General features: G+C 51.6%; 2 protein-coding genes and 1 long non-coding RNA gene across 16 annotated transcripts in view; 2 read left to right on the top strand and 1 right to left on the bottom strand.

Moving 5' to 3' along the window:
• Positions 1-4,301, top strand: part of ACSF2 (acyl-CoA synthetase family member 2) — a 37,448-nt gene extending 33,147 nt beyond the window's left edge. For both annotated transcript variants that reach the window (XM_042802647.1, XM_009966151.3), the window contains exons 11-16: positions 1,214-1,321; positions 1,440-1,591; positions 2,063-2,204; positions 3,523-3,633; positions 3,823-3,891; positions 3,981-4,301. In XM_042802647.1, the coding sequence (XP_042658581.1) occupies positions 1,214-1,321; positions 1,440-1,591; positions 2,063-2,204; positions 3,523-3,633; positions 3,823-3,891; positions 3,981-4,031 (633 nt within the window). In that variant the 3' untranslated portion in view covers positions 4,032-4,301. The remainder of the gene's footprint in view (positions 1-1,213; positions 1,322-1,439; positions 1,592-2,062; positions 2,205-3,522; positions 3,634-3,822; positions 3,892-3,980) is intronic.
• Positions 4,302-4,593: 292 nt separating this feature from the next.
• On the bottom strand, positions 4,594-9,013 carry LOC116964077. Of its 5 annotated transcripts, none has more exons than XR_006166349.1 (4): positions 8,900-9,013; positions 5,824-6,098; positions 5,502-5,558; positions 4,594-5,068 (listed from the first exon to the last, which is right to left on the bottom strand). It is a non-coding gene; the product is annotated as an uncharacterized LOC116964077 (long non-coding RNA). The 5 variants fall into 5 exon arrangements; XR_006166350.1 differs by lacking the exon at positions 8,900-9,013 and adding an exon at positions 8,767-8,856; XR_006166351.1 differs by lacking the exon at positions 8,900-9,013 and adding an exon at positions 6,359-6,402.
• On the top strand, positions 6,372-21,130 carry LOC104363086 (MYCBP-associated protein). 9 transcript variants are annotated; one of them, XM_042802792.1, is made up of 26 exons: positions 6,372-6,567; positions 7,260-7,393; positions 7,478-7,682; positions 7,765-8,130; positions 8,225-8,288; positions 8,367-8,514; positions 8,583-8,655; positions 8,919-9,360; positions 10,160-10,284; positions 10,871-11,030; positions 11,155-11,258; positions 11,762-11,936; positions 12,258-12,373; positions 13,099-13,249; positions 13,509-13,624; positions 14,322-14,422; positions 15,083-15,194; positions 15,544-15,733; positions 16,257-16,444; positions 17,013-17,159; positions 17,339-17,623; positions 18,461-18,582; positions 19,336-19,451; positions 19,944-20,077; positions 20,307-20,486; positions 20,978-21,130. In XM_042802792.1, the coding sequence occupies exons 1-26, from the start codon at positions 6,439-6,441 to the stop codon at positions 21,056-21,058; spliced, it is 4,164 nt and encodes a 1,387-aa protein (XP_042658726.1). In that variant the 5' UTR covers positions 6,372-6,438; the 3' UTR covers positions 21,059-21,130. The 9 variants fall into 9 exon arrangements, 7 of the variants coding, with proteins under 7 accessions (XP_042658726.1, XP_042658727.1, XP_042658724.1 ...); XM_042802793.1 differs by having other exon boundaries at positions 6,373-6,567; positions 8,601-8,655; XM_042802790.1 differs by lacking the exon at positions 6,372-6,567 and having other exon boundaries at positions 6,574-7,393; positions 8,601-8,655.
• Positions 21,131-21,194: the final 64 nt, after the last annotated feature.

Below are 21,194 nucleotides of genomic sequence, written 5' to 3'. Positions count from 1 at the left end.
GAAGCCCTGACCGTGCAGACGTGCCCTTGCAGCCAGGGATGGAGCCCAGGCATTTGCTCTAAAGGCACGACCCAGATCTGAGTGCTAAGGCTGTAGGAAGATGGTTGGGTCCTGATGCAATCTGGTGGGTCAGAGCTGCTCATGTGTCAGCCTTTGAAGATCTGGAAGAGGAAGGAGCAAACTGCACCGACCCTTTCCCAGCCACGCTCTGCCAGAAAATCAGTGGACATTAGGTGACATTAGTGGGTGGGAGAGAAACCCTGTCTGATGACACACGACATGCTGAGTGGGTTAAAGAGATGAGAGCAGTGCTCCAGCATGTCCCACCACTAAAACACAGCTCCCAAGAGCTGGAAGTGAAGCAGCAATTCCAGCAATGGCAGCTCAGAGCTGCCCAGCTCCTGCTGTCTCAGCAAGCCACTGAGTTGGGCATAAAAAGCTGGAATTTTCCTCCGAGGAGAAGTGACCTTCAGCTGAGGTGACTCAGAGCCTGCTGTTGGGATTAGCGGTGAGGGAGGTTTAACAGCAAGAAGCTTTTGTCCCGCTGTGAGGCTTTCGGTCTGTAAGTGCAGCTGCGCTGAGCGCTGTGCAGCCTCGTGATGCCTTTAGGAGGGTTACAGGAGCTGATGTCTGCACAAAAGGATCTGGAGCAAGCAGCCGTGCTGCGGGACATGTGGTCTCCCACAGGAGCCCACTGCTGGCTCCAGGGTTTTTCCAAAGCAACGTCCGAAGCGCTCTGAGCTGTAGAAGATGAACTCGGCACCTTGAGTAGAGCTGCAAGGGCACCGAGGCAAGATTAGTGCCTGGCAGAGATGGTAGGGAATCAACAAGACAGGGCTTAGAGTGTCATAGGTTAAAAAAGAGGAGAGTGAACCCAAAGGTCCTCCAAGAAAAGTAGCTGTGGTGTCAAAAGTACATGACACCTGGAGTGTGGCGGGTGGTGGGGTTTGGAGCACAGCGATGGAAGTGAAGAAGGCTGTGGCAGGCCGGTGCAGTGCTGCTTTAGCTTCTGTCCCTCCAGGACTCTCTGGAAGGAGTGTCTGGAGAGAGCCCCAACCGTGGGCCGGGAGAGCAGTGATTGCCTGTGACTTGTGAGAACATCTTCCTCCCTTCCCGATCTCCCCTGTGCTCATCACTAGCTTTGTCTTTCCCATGCCTGGAGCTGTGTGGTCCCCTTTCCCTGTGAGGCATTTTTCTCCTCTTGTGTTTGCAGGTTGCCTATGGAACCACTGAAAACAGCCCCGTCACCTTCATGGGATTCCCCAATGACAGCTTTGCCAGAAAAACCGAGACTGTGGGATGCATCTTGCCCCACACAGAGGTGACCATGACCCTCCCGACCTGCTCCAGGTCCTCTGCCAGCAGCAGACCTTGGTCCATCCTCCCTGTCTGTTTGGCTCAGGCATCCCACCCTAAGCCCTTCTTCTCTTCTGTTGAAGGCAAAAATTGAGGATCCAGAAACAGGGCAGTTTGTGCCTCTGAACACTCCTGGAGAGCTTCAGATCCGCGGCTACTGCGTCATGCTGGGCTACTGGGATGACCCTGCCAAGACAAGTGAAGTGGTCACTGCTGAGAGGTGGTACAAGACAGGGTGAGTCTGGAAACAGCCCTGCTCCTCCCAGTCTGTCCTGCAGGCTGACGCTGGATAGGGACGGGTGTGTACGGGAGTGCCTTGGCTGTGACTTCCAAAGTAGGGAAAACTGACCCAATTTACCCCTCTGATCTGTCCATGAAACTTCAGAACAGCTTTTGGCACAGAGCCCTCAGTGCCAAGTGCCCCTGGAGATGGGGATAGTCACTTTGCCACTGGTGTGATGGAGGGGCTGTGGGGTACACCACAGGGGCAGGAATTGCCTCCCCCAAGCCCTGATGTTTGTGTGGATGCTGACGATGGCCATGTCTGGCTCTAGCGGGAGCTCTTTGATCTCTTCCATACGTTCAGGTGGCATCTCAGTCATTGCCCTCCAGATACCCTGGCCTGGCCTCCAGACCAGGCTGGGTGGGAGCACCAGCCATTCTTCCACCCAGCTGGGACAGGACTAGGGGTGTGGTGTCGTTGCAGGGACCTTGCGAGTCTGGATGAGCATGGCTACTGCAAAATTATAGGCCGTTGCAAGGACATGATTATTCGGGGAGGAGAGAACATCTACCCAGCAGAACTTGAGCAGTTTCTCCACACTCATCCCAAGGTCGAGGAGGTCCAGGTGAGAAGGAGGGAGGTGGGGTGAGTGAGCAGGCATGGCTCCTGTGGTGGGAAACCTGTACACAAAGCTGCTGGGACTGCTGCTTGGATGTCTCCCCCTGTTTTCAAGCATCAACTTTCATGTAGTGTCGGTTGGCAGGGAGGAGGGGAGAGGCTCGTGGTGTGGAAGGGGCAGACAGAGCTCCTGGCATGGGGCACGTCGGTTTGGGCAATCCCCTCCTGCACCAGCTTCGTGTCTGCTAGTAGTGACTATCATTCTACAGTTTTTAGCCTGCCTGTCCACTTTCATAGCTCCCTCTGAAATTCTTACTTGGAAAGCAGTCTGGAAGGACAGTTTTTACTGATAATTAATTACTAAACTCTTAAATCCAAAAAGACTCCTCCAAAGAGTCCCTGGAGATGAGGAGTGAGACTTAGTTTCACCCCTTCAGAAGACAGCAATGATTTGCAGCGTTGAGCAGCTGCTCCCAATCTGCTGGGATTGTTCTCCTCCAGGTTTCGTGCCAGACAAGTTTCCCCATAAATAAACCAGTTATTTAGTCAGTGTTGTGCCTGTGCCAGGCTAGCATCTCCCCTTGGAACAATCCCAGTGCAGATGGGTTGCAAACCAGCCCTGTTTATGTAGTTTCTAGGGCTTTATGTCACTGCTCTGGACTCAAAAGGATCGACGTGTCTCTAGGATTTTGAGATACCAGTTCAAGGCGGGAAATGACAGTAGGAGTCTTGTGAAATAGTGTGAGCAAATTTTAGAGAGAGATCAGGCCTGGGAAGCCATCTCCTGGTGTCACAGGGAGTGGTCCACTAAGATCTGCGATTATAAAGGTTTCAAATTGTCCTCTAATTCAGTTTCATCCCTCTCCTGTCATTCCATCTGGAGATCCCAAAGCACTTGCAGCAGCCTCCCAGGTGTCCCTGTTGGTCGTGAAATCTGTTGCCCTCTTTTTTGGGGAAGCAGAGGCACGCAGAGGGAAAACAGGTCCATGTTGCACCCACGATGAGCTGCTGCCTGGCTGGTCTGACTCAGCCCTCATTCCAGTGACTTTGCAAAATCAAAAGAAAGTGCTGGTGTCTGGGCACCCAGCCTGCTCTGCCACCTTTCCTCTGGCAGGAGGTTCAGATGTCCTCCCAGGAGGGCTCGGTGTCATGTAGAAAGCACTGGTGGGATGGTCAAACAGCTCAAGGTGCTTTTACGCAGCCCCCATGCCACGATTCCGGCATCCTGGGATAGAGGTCAGGGCTCGAGCTGTGGGCCAGCACACATACCCTGTGGGAGGAGAGGGATGTCCCCAGGGGTCACACCATCTGCTTGTCCCAACTAGGTGGTTGGCGTGAAGGATTCACGGATGGGAGAAGAGATCTGCGCCTGCATCCGAGTAAGGGCTGGGCAGGACTGCACCAAGGAAGAGATTAAAGCTTTCTGCAAAGGGAAGGTGGGTCTCCCAGTCCTCAGTTTCCTGCCAGACCAGTATGCCCAGCAGCTGCTGAGGACTTGCAGATGGTAGCCCAGGGATTTTGAGCAACTGGGGATCCAGTCCTGGCAGTCCTGGCTTGGGTATTACTGGCTGGGCTGGCTACGCTGTTCCCAGCTGGTTGTGTACTGGTTGGCTTTCTCTTCCCAGATCTCCCATTTCAAGATCCCGCGGTACGTTGTGTTTGTGAGTCAGTACCCACTCACCGTCTCAGGCAAGGTAAGAGAGGTGCTGGGACAGGGCAGGAGCCTTGGCCTCCTGTCCCATCTCCTGTCTGAGTCTCTCCTCCTCTCTGCACTTTATTCCAGATTCAGAAATACAAGTTGAGGGAGCAGATGGAGAAGCACCTTCAGCTCTGAGCTCGGAAGAGAAGGAAAAAACAGGATAAATTGGCCCCACTTCAGCTTTTCACCTGTGCCTTGGGCTATGCAGTGGAGACCTTCTCTCCCTGACATCAGGCTGATGGCCCTTTTAGTCAATAAAACAGAGTGCCTTTTTGTCCCAATTGGGTTTGTTTGTTTGCCAACAGAAATACTGTGGTGTGAGGAAGGGATGCTTATTTCTGGAAATCTGTCCAGTTACTGAAAGACCTTATAAAGGTTTTAAAATCTTGTGTCTCTTTGAGCAAATTGGCTGCAGCCATTTCAGAGAACTTTAACAGGTGATGTGAGGTATTTTACTGGTATTTTGAAGTCATAACAGCCTGGCCTGACTTCCCAAGGTAAGTGAATGCCTTCTTTGCTTGGGTGTGGCTGAGAATCCTAGGTCATATAACACAGCTGATGAACTTGAAATGAGGGGTGGGGGCTTTAGAGAGTGAGACTTTGCATGGGAAGGGGCTCCCTACAGCTGGCTGGAAAAGCTCACCCTGCTCCCACACCTCCCCTGGGCCTTCTGACCCCCAAAGAAACTCCTCCAAGGTAGACTTGGCATTGTTTATTTTGTTGTTTTGGATAAGACAGACAGTAAGGATTTTGCAGAAATACCAAAGCTCCTGTCCCATCAGCAGTGTGAGGCAGTGCATTCGTGGGACAGCATTTTACGGGAGTTATTTGGTACCTCCCAACCATGAAACACTACTCCGAGAAGTGGAAGAGCAGAGCTCCTCTTCCTTGCCGGTGGAAGTGTCCCACCCCAACTGGGAAGCAGAAAATGTTGCTGCTGACTCCCGCTGATCTCCCGGCCATCCCCTTCCTGATTCCTTCCCGAGCAGGGCTAGCGGCCGGGCCCCCACCTCCGCGCTGGGGCTTCCTCGGGTGGGAGGGGGGAGATGGTGCAACAGGGAGAGAGGTGAAGTGTCAGCGAGGTCTCGATCTTGGATCTCCCAGCTGGACTGTGGGCTCTACCCATGGAAGCAGATGAAGTGGGCAGCAAGCCCACAGTTTGTACCTGCTTTCTGAAAGAAAAAAGCGTATGGGATGGTTTGTGTCAGACCCCTTCTGTACAGTGTCTCTCCAGCAAGTTCCTCCAGCTTGTGGGACTGCTGTCAGCATGTTTCACTGGCTTCACCTCTGCCTACTCTGGAATAAGAGGGATGTGTGCAAGCAATCCTCAAGACTCCTTCCTGTTCTGGTTTTAGGACCCTTGTAAACCTTCCTTCCTGGAGGAACTGTCACCTACAGCACAGCAACTGCAGCCACTGACCTTGGGGACACAGTAGACCTCGAGGTCTGATGTCTAGGAAGGACTTTTTACCTTCCTTTGCTTCCCACAGCACCAACCCAGGTGCAGGACAGGCCTGCAGTGAGGAGCTTCTCCTCTGGTTCCTGCCTGGTACCTCCACCCTTTGCACAACCCCTGTGCTGCCCAGAAGCGCCCCATGTACTCACCATCATGGTAAGAAATGAAGGTGAAGTCAGCTCTGGCTTGTGGGGGTAGACACACTGCTGAGAAACACAGTGAGCACAGGTCACAGCCAGCACCCAGGGGGACAGGCCCCAGTCACCCCATCCCTGCTCCCCGGAGCTCTGCTCATGTCCCGGGAGCAGTGGCGAACACCAGCAGAGCCAGAGTGCCCAAGAAACCTTCGCTGCCATCCCCCTCCCCTTCCCCGGGGCACATCCAGCCCTCGGTGGGCCAGGGCACCTCCCGAGATGTCCCCTGGCCACCCCTGCCCCGCGGGACGCTGCAGCCCCGGCTGCAAATACTCACAAGAGGAGAAGGACCGACGGACGACACGCGGGGCTGGCACCATCGCCTCGGTGTGCGTGGGGCTGCAAGCAGGCTCCAGGACTTCTGTCCTTTCCTGTACTCGGGTCCGGCTCTTATAACCCCGACTGGGAAACTCCCGGTGTCCGGGGGCTCTCGCCCGGGAGGGTGGGAGGGTTACGTCAGGCGTGGGTTACTCCGAACTAACCCACTCCTGGCCTGGAAACAGGAATCTGCGGCTACAGCTTTTGTCATAGGCATTTCTCACTTCTCCGTGGCTATTAATAGAGCAAAATAAGGAAAAAAAAAAAAAATAAAATAAATAACGTGTGGGATAGTCAGCACGGGGTTTGCACAACCCTCCGCGGGGACATGCCACGGCTCCCTCCCTCGAAACGCTGAGCAGTCCCTGACCCGGCAAACCCTGCCCGAGCCGCCGGGGCCGGTCCCGGGGATGCCCGACCCCTCCCAACGGGACCGTGTGCCCGGGAGGGGACATCGGCCCCGGCACCCCCCCCCCCCTCCTGCCCCTCCCCACCGCCCCGGTGCCGCCGTGCCCCCGGAGCCGGCCGAGGATCGGTGCCCGCCCCGGGGCGGAGCCGCAGCCCGCGGGGGCCGATGGCGGCGAGGGGGTGGCGGGCGGCGGCGGCGATCGCTGCGGCGAGACCCGGTGGGGGGGGCCCGGGGCCGGGATCGGGCCCCGCCTTGGAACCGGCCCCCCCCGCCACAGCCGCGCTCTACGTGCACGTGAGCGGGGACCCACGGGGCTTGGACACGGGGGCGGGGGAGGACCCCGGGTTTGCACACTTGGGTACACACGCGTGACCTGCACACAGCAAGGGTGTTCGTGGGACTTCGGGGCTTGCACACGTGGGAACGCATAGGGGACCTGGGGCGTCGCACACGTGGGGGGGGGGTGAACGTGGGACCATGGGGCTTGCACGAGTGTGTGTGGGGGATGCATGCAGGACCCTGGGGCTTGCACACGTGGGGTGTGCACAGGGACACCGGGGTGGCACACGGAGGGTGGGGGGAAGGTGCACGAGGACCCCGGTGCTTGCACACATGGGGGGAGGGGGGGAACATTGAGGAGGGTGAACGTGCAACCACGGGGCTTGCACAAGTGTGGGTGCCTGCAGGACCCCGGGGCTTGCACACGTGGGGGGACAGCCCAGCCTTGCACATCACGGGCCACATGTGGGGGTCCCCTACCATGCACGTGGAGGGAGGCGCTGAGGGGGTCCCCAAGCCCTGCATGTGAAGGGGGTGGGGAGGGCGTAGCGATGGGGGGGGGGCACGTGTCTTGTGCTCATGGGGCAGGCGGGGAATGCTGGGGCCTGTGCACAGGGCTGGGTCTGTCCCCTTCCCCAAAAGTGGGGTGCCTGGGGGGCGGGGGGGGGGGGGTTTGCCCGTCCCCCCATAGCACCCCGTGCTCGCAGTGGCCCTACTGCCGCAAGCGCTGCTCCTACTGCAACTTCAACACGTACGTGGTGCCGGCAGTGGCCGAGGCGGCCGTGCGAGCCTGCCTGGTGCAGGAGACACGCACCCTGCTGCGCCTCAGCCAGGTGCAGAGGTGGGTGCACGGGTGGGTGGCACAGAGGAGTGGGGGGGGCCCTTCAGGGCCCACCCGCAGCCTCCCCCAATTTCTACCCTACAGCGTCACCTCCGTCTTTTTCGGCGGGGGCACCCCCAGCCTGGCCAGCCCCCACACCGTGGCAGCGGTGCTGGAGGCCGTGGCAGGGGCTGCCCACCTCCCCGCCGGCGCCGAGGTCACGCTGGAGGCGAACCCCAGCTCAGCCAGTACGCCGCGCCTCGCCGGCTTCAGGGCGGCCGGTGTCAACCGCCTCTCCATCGGTGTCCAGGTGAGAGGGGGGGGGCTCTGTCCTGTCCTTGTCCCGTCCCCCTCCCCGCAGCCCCCCCGCTGCCACCGCGCTTCTTCTGCAGTCGCTGGATGAGGCCGAGCTGCAGCTGCTGGGCCGGGAGCACACGGCGGCGGAGGCACGGGGGGCGGTGGAGGCAGCGCGGGGGCTTTTCCCCAGCCGAACCTCCATCGACCTCATCTTCGGGCTGCCAGGGCAGAGCGGGGACGCCTGGGCCCGGGGGCTGGAGTCGGCGCTGGGGCTATGCGACGACCACGTCTCCCTGTACCAGCTGACGCTGGAGCGGGGCACGGCGCTGGCGGCACAGGTTTGGGGGGGGGCCCTGCCAACCCCCCCCCAGGACCTCCTGGCCGACATGTACCAGGTAGCCCGTGCCACACTGGTGGCCGCTGGCTTCCGGCACTACGAGGTCTCCAATTTTGCAAGGAAGGTGGGGTGCCCCCCCCCCATGCCGTGCTCCCCCTCCTCGCCCCTCCAACAGGCTCAGCCCCCCCTCTCTTTGACCGCATGTGATTCTCCCCCAGGGCGCCCTCAGCACCCACAACCTCTCGTACTGGCGGGCTGAGCAGTACATCGGCGTGGGGCCGGGTGAGCTGGGGGGATGTGGGGCGCGGGTCTGGCAGGGGGTCATGTGCCCCCTGAACTTGTCATGTGTCCGTCCCCCAGGGGCACACGGGCGGTTTGTGCCGTGGGGCGAGGGTGGCCGCAGCCGGGAAGCCCGTGTCCAGACGCTGGAGCCTGATGCCTGGATGCGGGAGGTGCAGAGCCGGGGGCACGGCACCAGGAGGCGGGAGGTGCTGAGCCCGCTGGAGCAGTGAGTTTAGGGGGGGGGGGGGGGGGTGTCCCCACCACCCTCAAAACCCCTGCCATGCCACCCCGCAGCTCGCCCTGTGCCCGCAGGTTGGAGGAGGTGCTGGCCCTGGGGCTGCGCACCGACGAGGGCGTAACCCACGAGGTGAGGAGCCACGCGTGGGAGGGGAACCCCAGCGTCGAGCCCACGATCCACGGCTAACGGTTCGCCCCCCCCGCCCCGGGCGCGCAGCGCTGGCGGCACTTCTCCCCCCACCTCAGCCTGGAGGCCGTGTTCGGGGTGCCAGGCGAGGCCAGGGCCCTGCAGCAGCAGGGCTGGCTACTCCTGGACGGCGGGTGAGCCCCGAGGGGTGCGTGGGGGGTTGTTCCCGAGTGGAGCCGGGGCTCACCCCACTGCTTCTTCCCCAGCGGCCTGCGGTGCACTTGGGAAGGCCTGGCCCTGCTGGACTCGCTGCTGCCCGCCCTGCTCTGCCAGCTGCAGCACCGCTGGACCCCGGGAGCCGCGCCCGGCTGCGGCACCGGAGCCCCGAGAAGGAACGGGAGCGGGGACGGGCCCGGTGGCGGGGCTGTGAGGGGGAGCAGCCCCAGCTAGGCCGCTGCCATGCTGCGCATGTGCGGGGCGGGCAGCCGGGGCGGTGGCGCCCCGCCTTCCGGAAGCGGGACCATAGAGCGGCGGGGGGGTGGTGGTGGTGGTGCTGCCTCTCTAGGCGGCGCCGGAGGGCTGGTCTCGATGGTGTGGGGAGCGGCGTTGCCACGGCGACCGGGAGCGGAGCGGCCCGGCGGGATGCGGAGGCGCTGCTGGGGGCCTGGTGCGGGCAGGGAGCCCTCCGGTACGGCCCCCACCTCCCCGGTACGGCTCCCCCCGGGCCTGGCACCTCCCCCGGTGCGGCCTCCCCACACCGGTAGCGCCCCCCCGGCCTGGCAGCCGCTCGGTACAACCCCCCTCCTCCCCGCCCCGGTACGGCCCAACACGGCCCGGGGCCGCGGCCTTGCTCGCACGGGCTGGGGATCCCCGCCACTGCCGAGCTGCGCACCATAAACAATCCCTTCCCCACGTAGTGAACCCCCTTTATTTTTTTTAAACTGGAATGGCTGCATGCATGTCCAGGAGATTTGCAGATTAAGGATAAAGGAAGAAACAAATCCTGGGTGGGATTGCCTCGGCTGTGGCCCTGCCCGGTGGTGGCCTGTGCTGCAGAGCGCTGCCCTGCACCCGGCTCTGCAGGGGATTTGCTGTTTAAGAGCTTTTTTGCTATTTAGGAGCTTCTGGAAATCCAGTGGCATGTTATCTGGGTTGTGCTTGCTGCGTATAGCGCAGCCGTGCAGGGAGGCTGTGTGCGGCTGGAGCAGGAAACTTCAGGAGTTTGTTCTCCAACCTGTGGGATACACAGGCTGTATTTATCTCGTCTGTTGTCTCTCGTCTGGAATAAAGCGTGATGCAGTTGAATCCTAGTGACCCCGTTTGGTCCTTGTAGCTTCTCAGAGTTTGATTTTCCAATTATAAGAGATGCTGAATTTAATTGTTCTGTGCAACCTTAAAAAATCAAACCTAGAACATAGTTCAGCTGGAAATGAATAACCTGGATGAAAGAAGAAGATGGTGTTTCCTTGGGAGACTGAAGAGGAGGTCTCTTCATCTGTTCTTTCAGACAAAAAGGGAAAGACACATGAACTGTCCTCATCAACAACTGCAGAAGAGCCTGAACCCATGTCACGTGTTCTGCAAGGTGATGACATCCAGGCTCTTGCAATTAAGATGGAGGACCTGGAGAAAGTATGTATCTTTACTGACAGAAACCGCTACCTTAACTGACACTCTCATTTTGTGTTTAACAGAGGGTGCTGTCCATTTATTTAAATGAAAGTCCACTCTTGGAGTTCTGTTTTCAGTCCATTTTGTCTGTCCTGCTTTTTATGGCTTGTCAGATCATTGGGTTCAGTTGCTAAAAGTAAAGGATTATTGATCCTTACACAGCCTTTTCAAATGGAAGGTTAAGTCATCTGCCTCTTCAGAGTTCCATTTCCAACTTTCTGGTCTAATAAGACGTATAAGTTGTTAAGTAGCTATTATGGCATCCCTTTCAAAACTTGGGTCAAACTGTGTGACCATTTGACGCCAAGTGACGCAGCAGAAAACTGTTGGGGAAGTGATTTAAAACTCTCTTTTCTCCGCCCCAGTTATAGACTAGAGTCCAGAAGAGTAAGACAATAACTAAGCTGGTATCTCCACAGTTGTGTAACATGCCTCCTAGGGGAGGAACAGCCTATGCTGATATGACTTCTCTGTGTATCCTAGAAGGATCAGAAGGAATGAAGGTGAGTCATTATGTATTTAATTGCATTGTGACTATTTTCTGAAGCTCCATGCTCCACACCTTCCCCATGATGCTGGGAGAATTCCAGTTAGGAGGAAATACCTCGTTCGAAAATACCGACCCAAAGAGGCAAAGAAGGAGGCACATCTCCTCGTAGCATATCCTGCTTTCCCCAAAACACCCAGGGAACCACTGACTTTTTCTGGTAGGGTTAAACTTCACATCTTATCTTTGGGTTTTGGTTTTGCTAAGCCTATTTTAAGTGACGTGGTTCTAAGGTTGTGGGGTTTTCTTTTTTTTTTTTTTTTTTGTGTGTGTGTGTGCTGTAGGACCAGGACTGTTTGGTTATGGCTGTGAAGAGATTCTCCCCCATCACATTTTGGGAAGTCTCCAGGAGTTCAAGATGGAAGCCTTGGCTAGGGGAAACACTCAGGTTGGTTTGTAAAGTTACGAAATTCAGCTGTGCGGCACTTTTCTAGAGGTGGAGTGCAGTGCCTACAGTATCTTTTGATGCTTTTCAGCACCTATCAGGAACAGGTCAGGCCTGAGGTGTGGTTTTCCCAGCCTCATCATACTCTTCAGGGAGGGCTTGCCTTCAGAGAAACTGCACCAGCAGGTTTTGAAGTCCTGTGTGCAGGACGAGGTCATGGAGGGAAAAATTACAGAGGCTTCCTCTTCCATCTGTGCTTCTGCTGACGCCGTCAGGCTTGCAGGGGAAGGGCTGGGGTTGCAGCAATGCCATTACTCGAGTCTAATTACTCAGATAAATCTTTCCATTGTTTCTGAGTGTGTTCCTAGTGCCCTAGTTTTGTTCCTCTCACAGTGATAAGGTAAAAGTACTGTCAATCTGAAGAATTATTTTCTCCTCTCCTCTCCCATTCTTGTGGTGGCTGTGTGTGCTTGGAGTGGTTAATTTAACATTTCCTTTCTTGTCAGATAGCAGATTTTATTGAGGTTTCTCATCCAGATGTTACTACAGCAGCTTTAAAAGAGGAACATGGAGGAGAGAAGAAGAAAAAGGTTCATCAGACCCCAGCAGCAGAGCACAAAGCTCTCCAGAACTGGCAGCGTAATATGACAATCAGGAAAAAGCAGGAGAAATACCTAGGAGGTGAGAAAATCTGAGGCTTTGTTCTGCAAAATTCTGTGTGTAGATGGGGGAGTTTGGCACCACAACAAACTGTAATGGTCATAGCTGACTGGGGTTAATCCTGTTGCTGTTGCAGTCTACTTCCATGTTCTCAGAGCTCCCCACACTGCTAGTGCTAGCGGTCCTGGATGTGTGGGGAGGTGAGCTGGGAGTTCTGGCTGGGGGAAGGACAGTGGATTTGGTGAGGGACAGTGTAAGGGGGTTACATGTGAACAATAGCAGGGGCAAAGGGTGCACTCGGTAAAAGTGCAGCACTAATGATTTGACATTTATTCTTTATAGAAATTCTTCAGAGGCCAGAGAATGAATTGCTGATGAGCATCTCGGAGGATTACAGGCAAATCCAGGAAGAACGTGACCTCATCGACAGGAGTCTCCCTGCCCTGCTTCCTGGAAAGGTGAGCGCCCTACTCCCCTACTTCCTCTGCATCCTGATTGCTCTGTTCTTGTGAAAGAGCTAAGACACTGATGTTATGAGTAACCTCTCTGAAGACCTGTCATTAGATATTTATCAAAGCTACTCTTAAGTCCTTCAGCCTAGTGTGCAAGCAGAGCTTTCAGTGACTTTAAAAATAAAAACATGACCTGTGCTATCCATACTAGTCAGAGGAAAGTGGTGTTGTGCTTTGACTCCTTGCTGACATGTACAAGTGCCATTTCTTGATTATCACTAAAGACTGTCATGCACTGGGAAGTGGCATGGGGATGTGCTGCAATTGCTGTTCCAGGGACAGAAAGATCTGATAGCTTCAGGCTTGAATTTTAGTGATTGCCATGGAGAAAGGGGTATGGGTAAGTCAGGAGAATTATGGGAGTATCCTATGTTAAAATAATTTTTTTACATTTGTAGCACTATCAAAGACTTTGCATGTATGTGAGGCATTATTTTAATATCATTCAACCTTCATGTAGTACTAGCTAGAAGAAAGTTGTCTTTTGTCTTTGACAGCAGCCTGATTGAAATTTTGTCTTGCTCTGCACAAAGTGGTAATTTATAGGCTTTTAAAGTATCTGTATAAACGGAGTTAGACCCCTTCTTATTTTTAGCTTCTAGTCTCTGTGAAAATAACAGGCAGCCGTACGCCTCTGAAAGTGTCAGTGGGAGCCTTGTTTTTCACCCTAGGGATACCGAAGAGGAAGTGAATTCTGGAGCCAGCCCGAGCGTATTGGAGATGAGCTCACTGGCCTGACAATGACACTGACTCAGAGAGAACGTGGCTACCCAGAGCCAGTCACTCATATAGGGAAACCCCACACTGTCCAGATGGAAACAGGTGAGGGAACACCGCAGAGCGGCGATTCCACAGAAACGGGGTACAAATGTGGAGGGAGTAGCAGAAATAAATAGTGACTCCTGTGAGTAGGGAGGCCCATGTTGTAGTCGTCGTTTCTGAAAGCCGCAGCACAAGCTACTTCTCAGTCATCTGTTGGACCTCCTCTTTAAAACATGGGGAGACCAAAGTTTGGCAGAGGATGAAATTAATGGGCATGTGGGTATGTAGATAGTGAGCTCTTGTATGCATATTTCTACAGGTCTGAAGCCTCCAAAGAGGATCCCTTTCCGTATAACCTGGGATAAGAGTCTTTTCCTGAAACGTCGACGGCAGGAGTTAAAATCTGTCCTAGAGGAGCTAGATTTTTATAAGCCGGTAAGACTAGAGGAGCAAGTATATTCTTTACATCTCTCATCAGATGCTGTAGAGTAATATAAAATTGCCAAGAACTGGATGTGAAAAGCATTATGAATCTAAAATTTAGCCGCACAGTACTTATCCTGGAAGTTCCCACATTTCCAAAGGGCCACACCCATGAAAGAATTGCTTAACTTCCCTATGTGTTGCATGGAGTGGTCTAGGAGCCTCAGAATTAGACCCCAGACCAGCAGCGTGCAGCTGCCAAGGCCTAGGCAATAAAAAGCCCTGCCAAATACTGGTGTAGGACTTTGATTTAGTGCTTCAGGGCAGAGGGAAGACACCTTTACCCATGTGACAGACATATGTCTGAAATAATCTCGTGAAGGCAGGCAGCTCCTCCTCATAAAAACTGAACAAACCTTACCATTTTCTTTCTGAAACCTGGCTCTAAGATGAGAAATGTGTGTGAAGGAGACTTTTCCTATCCATGCATCATTTGCGGTGGGGAATGCAGCCATCTGGGATTTTTGGGAGACCCAGAATCAGTTTCTTCCTCTCTCTTCTAAACATTGGCTACATCTAGAAACCATTGTAGGAGCAAGATATCTGAACTTCACTTTACTGGATTCAGTTGTTGTGTTTGTCTACTATTTTAACTTCCTTTCTGTATAAAAAGAAAAATTGCGAGTTGGTCATTTTTCTGTTTGTCCAGGATCTGGATGGACTGGAGGTGGTCGGTAAAGGACGGCCTTTCACATCTGTCTCAACAGAGCCTCTTCCACGTTCCACCACTTCTGAAGAGTCTGAGACCCTGTAAGTTTTACTTCATGGCAGAAATAAAGAATTTTGGGTATGTACCATCAGTCTGTAAGGGTATCCTTAACTGTCCTTATCCAGAATGCAGAGCAGTCTCCACTGGGTCACAATAAAAGGCATATTCTAATATGAAAGTCACCAGATTTAGGAATAAAGAAGTTCCCTTGTCCCTTGAGGCCTTGTGCCTAAGCAGCAAAAATCAGAGAAAAGTGTTTTTTTTCTGAGGCCCTTCCTGCAGTCTTCCCTTTATGTGGCTGCAGAGCTTACATTAGGCAGGGTGGGGATTCTGCTCTAAATTACCTCCATCTGGTTGTCTTTTTCCAGCCCTTAATTTCCATCATCAGTTTGCTTTTTTTCCCCATCCTGTCCATCTGTAATGGGCACAACCCGATGGCCTCTTCTTATTCAGTCATGTGCGCTCAGTATTCCTTAGGCAGTTATCATTCTTTAATATTCTGGCTGTCCTGTCCTCTTTGATGGTGACAGGTAGCTTGCTGGAGTTTACCACATCTTCAGAGCTCTATCCCTAAAGAGATGACTACGTGGAATCGCATTACGTGGGATTATTTCTTACAGGGTCTTGTCCTTTACCCCTGGTTCTCCCCTCTCTGAAAGTGAATTTCACTCCACAAAAACACTGGATCTTGTTTTCTTTAGCAGTGCCTCCTTAAGGGACTCCCCCGATGTGGTTCCAGAAGCAGTACAGGGTCCATCTTTAGATTTCTGTGGCCAGCCTGCTCGTTGGGTCAACTGCACCACGTCTTGCAGGGTAATTGTGCGCTTTTTATTGTTTAGTCAAGCTAAGCCTGCTTGAGATCCCAAGTCACAGTTGCACAATAAGTGTCGCTGCCAGGCCAGAGAATGGGGGATTTATTCTAAGCACAATAGAGTATCACTACGTTTGCTCCAGAGAGATCTAGAAACAGAAGGGGTTGCTCTCTCCGCGGTGCGAGGCTTAGATTCCCAGGCTCTCGCTGTATAATGGCCGCTTCACTGGACCTGCCTTACAAGTTTTCTTACCAAGGCTCAACTTCTTATTTGTGATATGACTTCAGGCAAGATAAATCCTGCCAGATAGAGTAGGAATTATTATCTTTGTCTTTTTCCTCTTCTTGTAGGATGAAATTGGCATTGCTGCCCGGCTCACCTTTGAGACTTTGACTGGTGAGAAAGCTGAAAGCTCCCTCACGGTGAGCAACAATGGCACAGCTGCCATCTGGTATAACTGGATGAGGCTTCCCCAGCAGATTCCCTCCAGAGAAACGAAGGGGAAGAAGAAGCAGTGCTTTTACTTTGATACCAGACCAGGTATGAGAGCTGCTGATCTCAGGCCTTTGTACGGAGACCAGAGAGCACGTATTCAGGAGTTATCTGAGATGTGGAATCTGACTAATGGGAGAGCAAGTCTGCTGGGTGATTCTTCTTAGGAAGCCACCCTGGGCATCAGAGCTGACTCACACCAAAAGATGTGTGCGAGGCAGATCCCTTTCATGGGACTTAAAGGATAGGAGGTAGCTCCTATTCTGAATGTAAATGGGTGAAATATTGAGGAATGGATGATTTTCTGATCACAAACTGGGCATAATCTGCTGGAGGGACTACTGAGCTTGCTGTAAAAGGAGTGTGCAGTGGAAATATAACACCAGTTCAGTAACATGGTAACTGGGAGTAAATCTGGAGGGAGAAAAATAGCTGGATGAAGTGTGGTAACCAGCTAATCTATAGGAAAAGAGACTTGCACAGAGATAAGGACACTTGGGTTAGGGTTGGAGAAGGGTCAAATTAACCAGGTGGCTTCTTGCAGATCGATGCATTTTCTCTCTTATTTCAGGTGTAATTTTGCCTGGAGAAACTAGGAAGTTTTTCTTTCTTTTCAAGTCAGAGAGAGCAGGCATTTTCAGCGAGTCCTGGGAATTTAGGACACATCCTCTGTTATTAGGAGGAGCTCTGCTGCAGGTGACCCTTTGGGGAATTGCTGTGTATGAGGATAAATTGGCTGACCTCAGAGAGAAACTGGAGGTAACCAAGCAAGTAACTGGGTAACTGTGAGCTTTGAACTTAATATGCAAATAAAGGATAAGGGTGGGAGTGGATGACATGGTATTTTTATTGCTATGCAATTAGGGCTGAAAGTGAGATGATTATTTACAGAACGTCTGTACATACTTGAGCAGGTTTGCTAAATAAAATGGAAGAACTCAGCAGTCTATTGTAATGTTGTTAATAAAGACATGATTGTGTCTCCTAAACTGTGCACGCTGGTCCTTTAAAGAATGAATTTTCTGTTGGTAATGAATTTCATTAGTTTACATAGTGGGGATGGGATTGTGTGTCATACACTGTGGTATCAGATAAGGTATAAATTGAAAATTACAGTACACCGAAAAGCCTAGTATGGGAGGGATTTGGGGGCTTTGTTTGAAAAGCTGTTGTAAGTATTGCTCTACTTAGCAGAGTTTGCAGCTATTCTTGTCCTTGAAACTCTGTATAACATGTACATGTGGTTGCTAGCGTGGGTGTGAATTTGTTTGTTTGTCTGTATATGGAACGGGGACTCACACGTGTTGTTCTTGTTATGGTGCCTCAGAGTGACCTGGCTGCTCGAGAAGCTGCTGCGATAGTAGCAGAGAGTCTGAAGGAACTTCTTGTCAGAATTCGGACCCCAGAGCGCACCCCATCTCCTGTGGATGCTTATGTCACAGAGGAAGAGTTGTTCCACCAGAAGAACCCTGAGGTGATGTTTGCTATTTGATGTGCTACCCAACTGAAAGAGCAGGAAGGGAAGACCCATAGGGCTGGTGTGGCCCTGGGTTTCTGGAAGCTGGCATAGTCTGTCATGGTGGCTTTAACAATCAGGTTTGTAAAGGAAAGGCATAGCTCATTTCACTGTTTACCTTTTCCACATTATCACAGTTGCATTATCAGCATCGAGTGGTAAAGCAGCTGCATGAACTGTGGAGACAGCATGTGACTGTTCCTTCAGCCTTTGAGGAGAAAGTGCCCTCAGGCCAGAAGAGCACTGCTGAGGACGTGCAGTACCAGGAGAGTACCTCAGAGGCTCTTCCCTCTCGGAGCAGCACCACAGAGGTCCCAGGTTGGAAGAACACTCTCGAGGAGGCTCTGAGTCAAATGACAAATGTGGTGGAAGAAGAAACAGGCCCCTCAGGATGGAACCTCTCCTTTGAGGACTTTAAGCAGGTGGCCACCCCTATGACAAGCTGCTGGTGTTTTCGTTTTCCCTACAGATATCCTGGCCTACCCCAGTGTGAGCCTGTCCCAAGGTCTGCTTCCAATGGGCTGGGAGTTAGAGATGGTTTATGATGTGTGTTGCAGAAAAGCGCTTCAGCTCTGCTGAACACACCCTCAGGGCTCTTGTAAAGATTCCCAAGAGAGGAGCCCCTCTTTTGAGGGCTGTTGTGTGAAGAAGAAAAGAGAACCACACAATGTAATAGATATTTTAAGCTCTTCCCCCCCATTAGCTTTCTGTCATTCCAGGACTGAATACAGGGGGCAAGCTAATCCTACAGTGTCCTGTGGCTTCCCCAAGGGCTCCTCTCCTTGGAGAGCCCTTTCTGTTAGTCAGAGCACTAAGGGGGCACTCATGACAGGCTGTGGATAAAGTACAGACCTCCCTAGATTAAAGCAAGAGAGGTTTGGATTCTGTCAGCACAGTTTTTCTGTAGTGCTCTCTTGGAAACTTCTCTGCTGCTTTTATAACTAATCTTTACTTCGAGGCTGCCCAGCTCACTCAAGCCGCTGTTCTCCAGCACACCTGTGAAGTTGCAGAGGGGCTCACTGCAAACCTAACTCCGGGGTCTGGGATTGCTCCCCAGATCCTGGGTCGCGTGCGCACCTTGGGCAAATCCCAGCCGTATAGGAGGCCACACCTGGGTGCGTAAGTGCCCAGTGTAACCTGGTTTCAAACTGGTGTCCCATGAGAGAGCTGTGGTGTGCTCCGTTGAGCTCAGAGCCCAGGTGACTGGGAACGAAGGCTGACGTGTGGTCTACAAAACTCTTTGTTTTCTCTCACATCAGGCTATACAGTCGATCCCCCAGGAGGAGCAGCGAGAAGCAGCACTGGCTCAGCTCAATGAGGCAGCACTGGAGCTGTGTGTTGGACAGAGGCCAACTCAGTCAGACCTTTTGTATCAAACCTGGTGCGTTACCTTTGCAAGATAAAGCTTGTAAATGCATCATGTGATCAACAGCCTTAGCAAGCTCTGTTGCAAGTGTTGTGATTCAGAGTGCAGATAATTAGGAGGTCTAGAAGTCATCTTTACGCTGTGGGTTTTTTTTTTTTTTTAATAGGTTAATTGTAGCAGCTGTCTAGGACTAAAATGCCTTTTTTTTCTATTTTCTGGAGATAAGTTTAGAATATTAAATTCATGCAATTTTGGGGAGTATACAAGTTTATTTCTGGCAAGATTATTCTAATCTATATTTATAAAACTTTTGGGTAATTTTCTGTACCCTTTTACTCAGATAACTGTATCTTCCCTCATACAATCTCTCTGTTCTGCTCAGGCTTTCAGACTGTAAACATATCAACAGCTTCTAGTTGCTTCTAAATCAGAAGGATTCAGGTTCCTCTCGGTAAACGCAGAGAACAGGTCAATGCTGATTTACCAACGTGTGTCATATTGGAAAGCAGGAGATCTAGTTTCACAGTAATATTTATGGGTCTATATGAGCCCATTGTTTTGCAAACTGTTGAGACCTCAGAGAGTTCTGACATGAGGAAAGTAATTTAGCTTCCCTCTGCACTGATTTTTAGCTGGTGGGTGCTATTTTATTGGCTTGGTTGGAGAGAGCAGCTCTCAGCTGTTAAGGTGCCTTCGCTCTTGGGCACAGGGTAAAACAAGACGGCAGTTGCTGTACTGTCTTCCTTCTAACTCTGATACTTTTCTCAGTCTCCAGCTGTGGCGTGAAACAATTGATGGTCTGGTGAGTCACTCTCGGAAGCTGAGATCCCTGCTTGGCTTGCCTGTGAAGGACACCTATGCAGATGTTGTTCCAGAGGAAACAGGTAAATGGTAGTTTTAGCACAGCAACCGGTTTCTGTGGACTGTTGGAAATCCAGAAAATGTCCTGAATTTCAACTGAAATGGAAATTTCAGCAGTTTCCCCTCCAAGTTTTTATAAGAAAATGCATCAGAAAAAATGGCAGATTGTGTGATAGTAATTGTGATCTGTAGTTTGGTGTCATTAAAAAAACACCACACAAACAAGCCTTTAATTTAGCTAGATGTAGCCATGGTTTTCACACAGACTCACTCAGAAAACCCTATCTTACTACTAGCTGTCTTACAGGCTTGTTCTGATACCTGTTCTGAGACCTGTTTATTCCATATTTAAACAAAGTACTCTTCAAGGTTTTGTTTTTCAGTGCAGTAGAGCTCAGATTAATAGAAGAAGAAAAATACATTGCAGAAGTGCTTCCACTGCATGAATGCAGTGGACTTGTCTTTCTGGATGTGAAAATGTTGCTTTTGGGTAATTTAAATTCTTTCTTTTGTAGTGGAAGTAAAGCAACCTATAAAAGGAGAAAAGGAAGACAGAATAACCACTAGGAAAGAAGAGAGAAGGTCATTTGTTGGTAAGGATAAAGAAGGCAAAAAAAGAACAACAAAGACAACAGGGAAAGAGAAAGAGGTATGTGTTGGGATGTCTGTTGAAACCTAAGTGCTGGGGACAGTGTGATCCATTCTGAGGTTGCGTATCCTGACTGTGAGCTGATTTCCAACCCAGTGAAAGAGGTGCTGCTTCTGGGAGGTGCATCTTGCAACAACCTGAAAGGTATTCTGACCTATGTCACCTCTTTTTTCTTTTTTTTTTTTTCTCTCCTTTTTTTTTTTTTTTTTTTTTGGCTGTCCCTGAATAGCAAAGTCCAAGCAGCAGAAAGTTAAAAGATGAGAAAAAGCTGAAATCTTCCACTTCATCACAGGAGGTGAAAGAGGGAGCACAGCCCATGGAAGCTGTAACTACAGATAGAGTGGAACCTCCTCAGGAGCAGGTGGACCCTATTTTGTTTGGGACATACCAGGAAAAACTTTATATTGAAGTGAGTCTGACCAATGCTTGTATCTTCGTTTCTTGTCTTTGCTCTTTGCTTGTAAGCTTACATTGAAGCTTAGGTGGAGAGGTAAGCATTTTGTTAAACTCAGAAAACTGACAAACATATATCTGTAATTCTTTAGCAAGGTAAGTGTGAAATATGAATTAAGATGTCCTTTATTCCAGCTTGGAATCTGTTAACATAAATCCAGCCATCACATAGCCACATGCGGGATTTCTATCTGGGATGTCTTCAGCATGCTTGCGGACTCTTGAGGGATCAGCAGAATTAATTGTATCTCAGATAATGTTAAACACACTTCATAGCCAGAAAAGTTATTACTGGAGCTAAGTGCTGTTAGCAGGAAGCCTCTTTTATGTGGTTGTGTGCGTGCCCGTATGTTAATGTGCGTGAGAAGCCATGTCTCTCTCAGTCTCATCATCAGGACTTCTTTTTGTGTTTTCACTGCAACTATCTTCTCTTAATTTCTGCTGCAGGTTTACGGGCTGCTGGATTCAATGGTGAGCAAAATCGTTTCTTTATTTGAGGAACTAAAGAAAAAAGGTGCTCTAAAGTGAGAGAGTAGAGCCTTTTGTAACTAGAAATAGACTTACTTTTAAAAAATAAATAAATAACCATATTTACACAGATCAAGTCGAGATTCTTCTTTCTGAAGTGATGAACTGATGACAAATACTGGGCTGCCTCTTTTCT

Source organism: Tyto alba, unplaced genomic scaffold, assembly GCF_018691265.1.
Source record: "Tyto alba isolate M040663 unplaced genomic scaffold, T.alba_DEE_v4.0 Super-Scaffold_39, whole genome shotgun sequence".
Classification (NCBI taxonomy): domain Eukaryota; kingdom Metazoa; phylum Chordata; class Aves; order Strigiformes; family Tytonidae; genus Tyto; species Tyto alba.
Note: the sequence above shows the minus strand (reverse complement) of the source record. Positions and strands in the feature narration are given on the sequence as shown.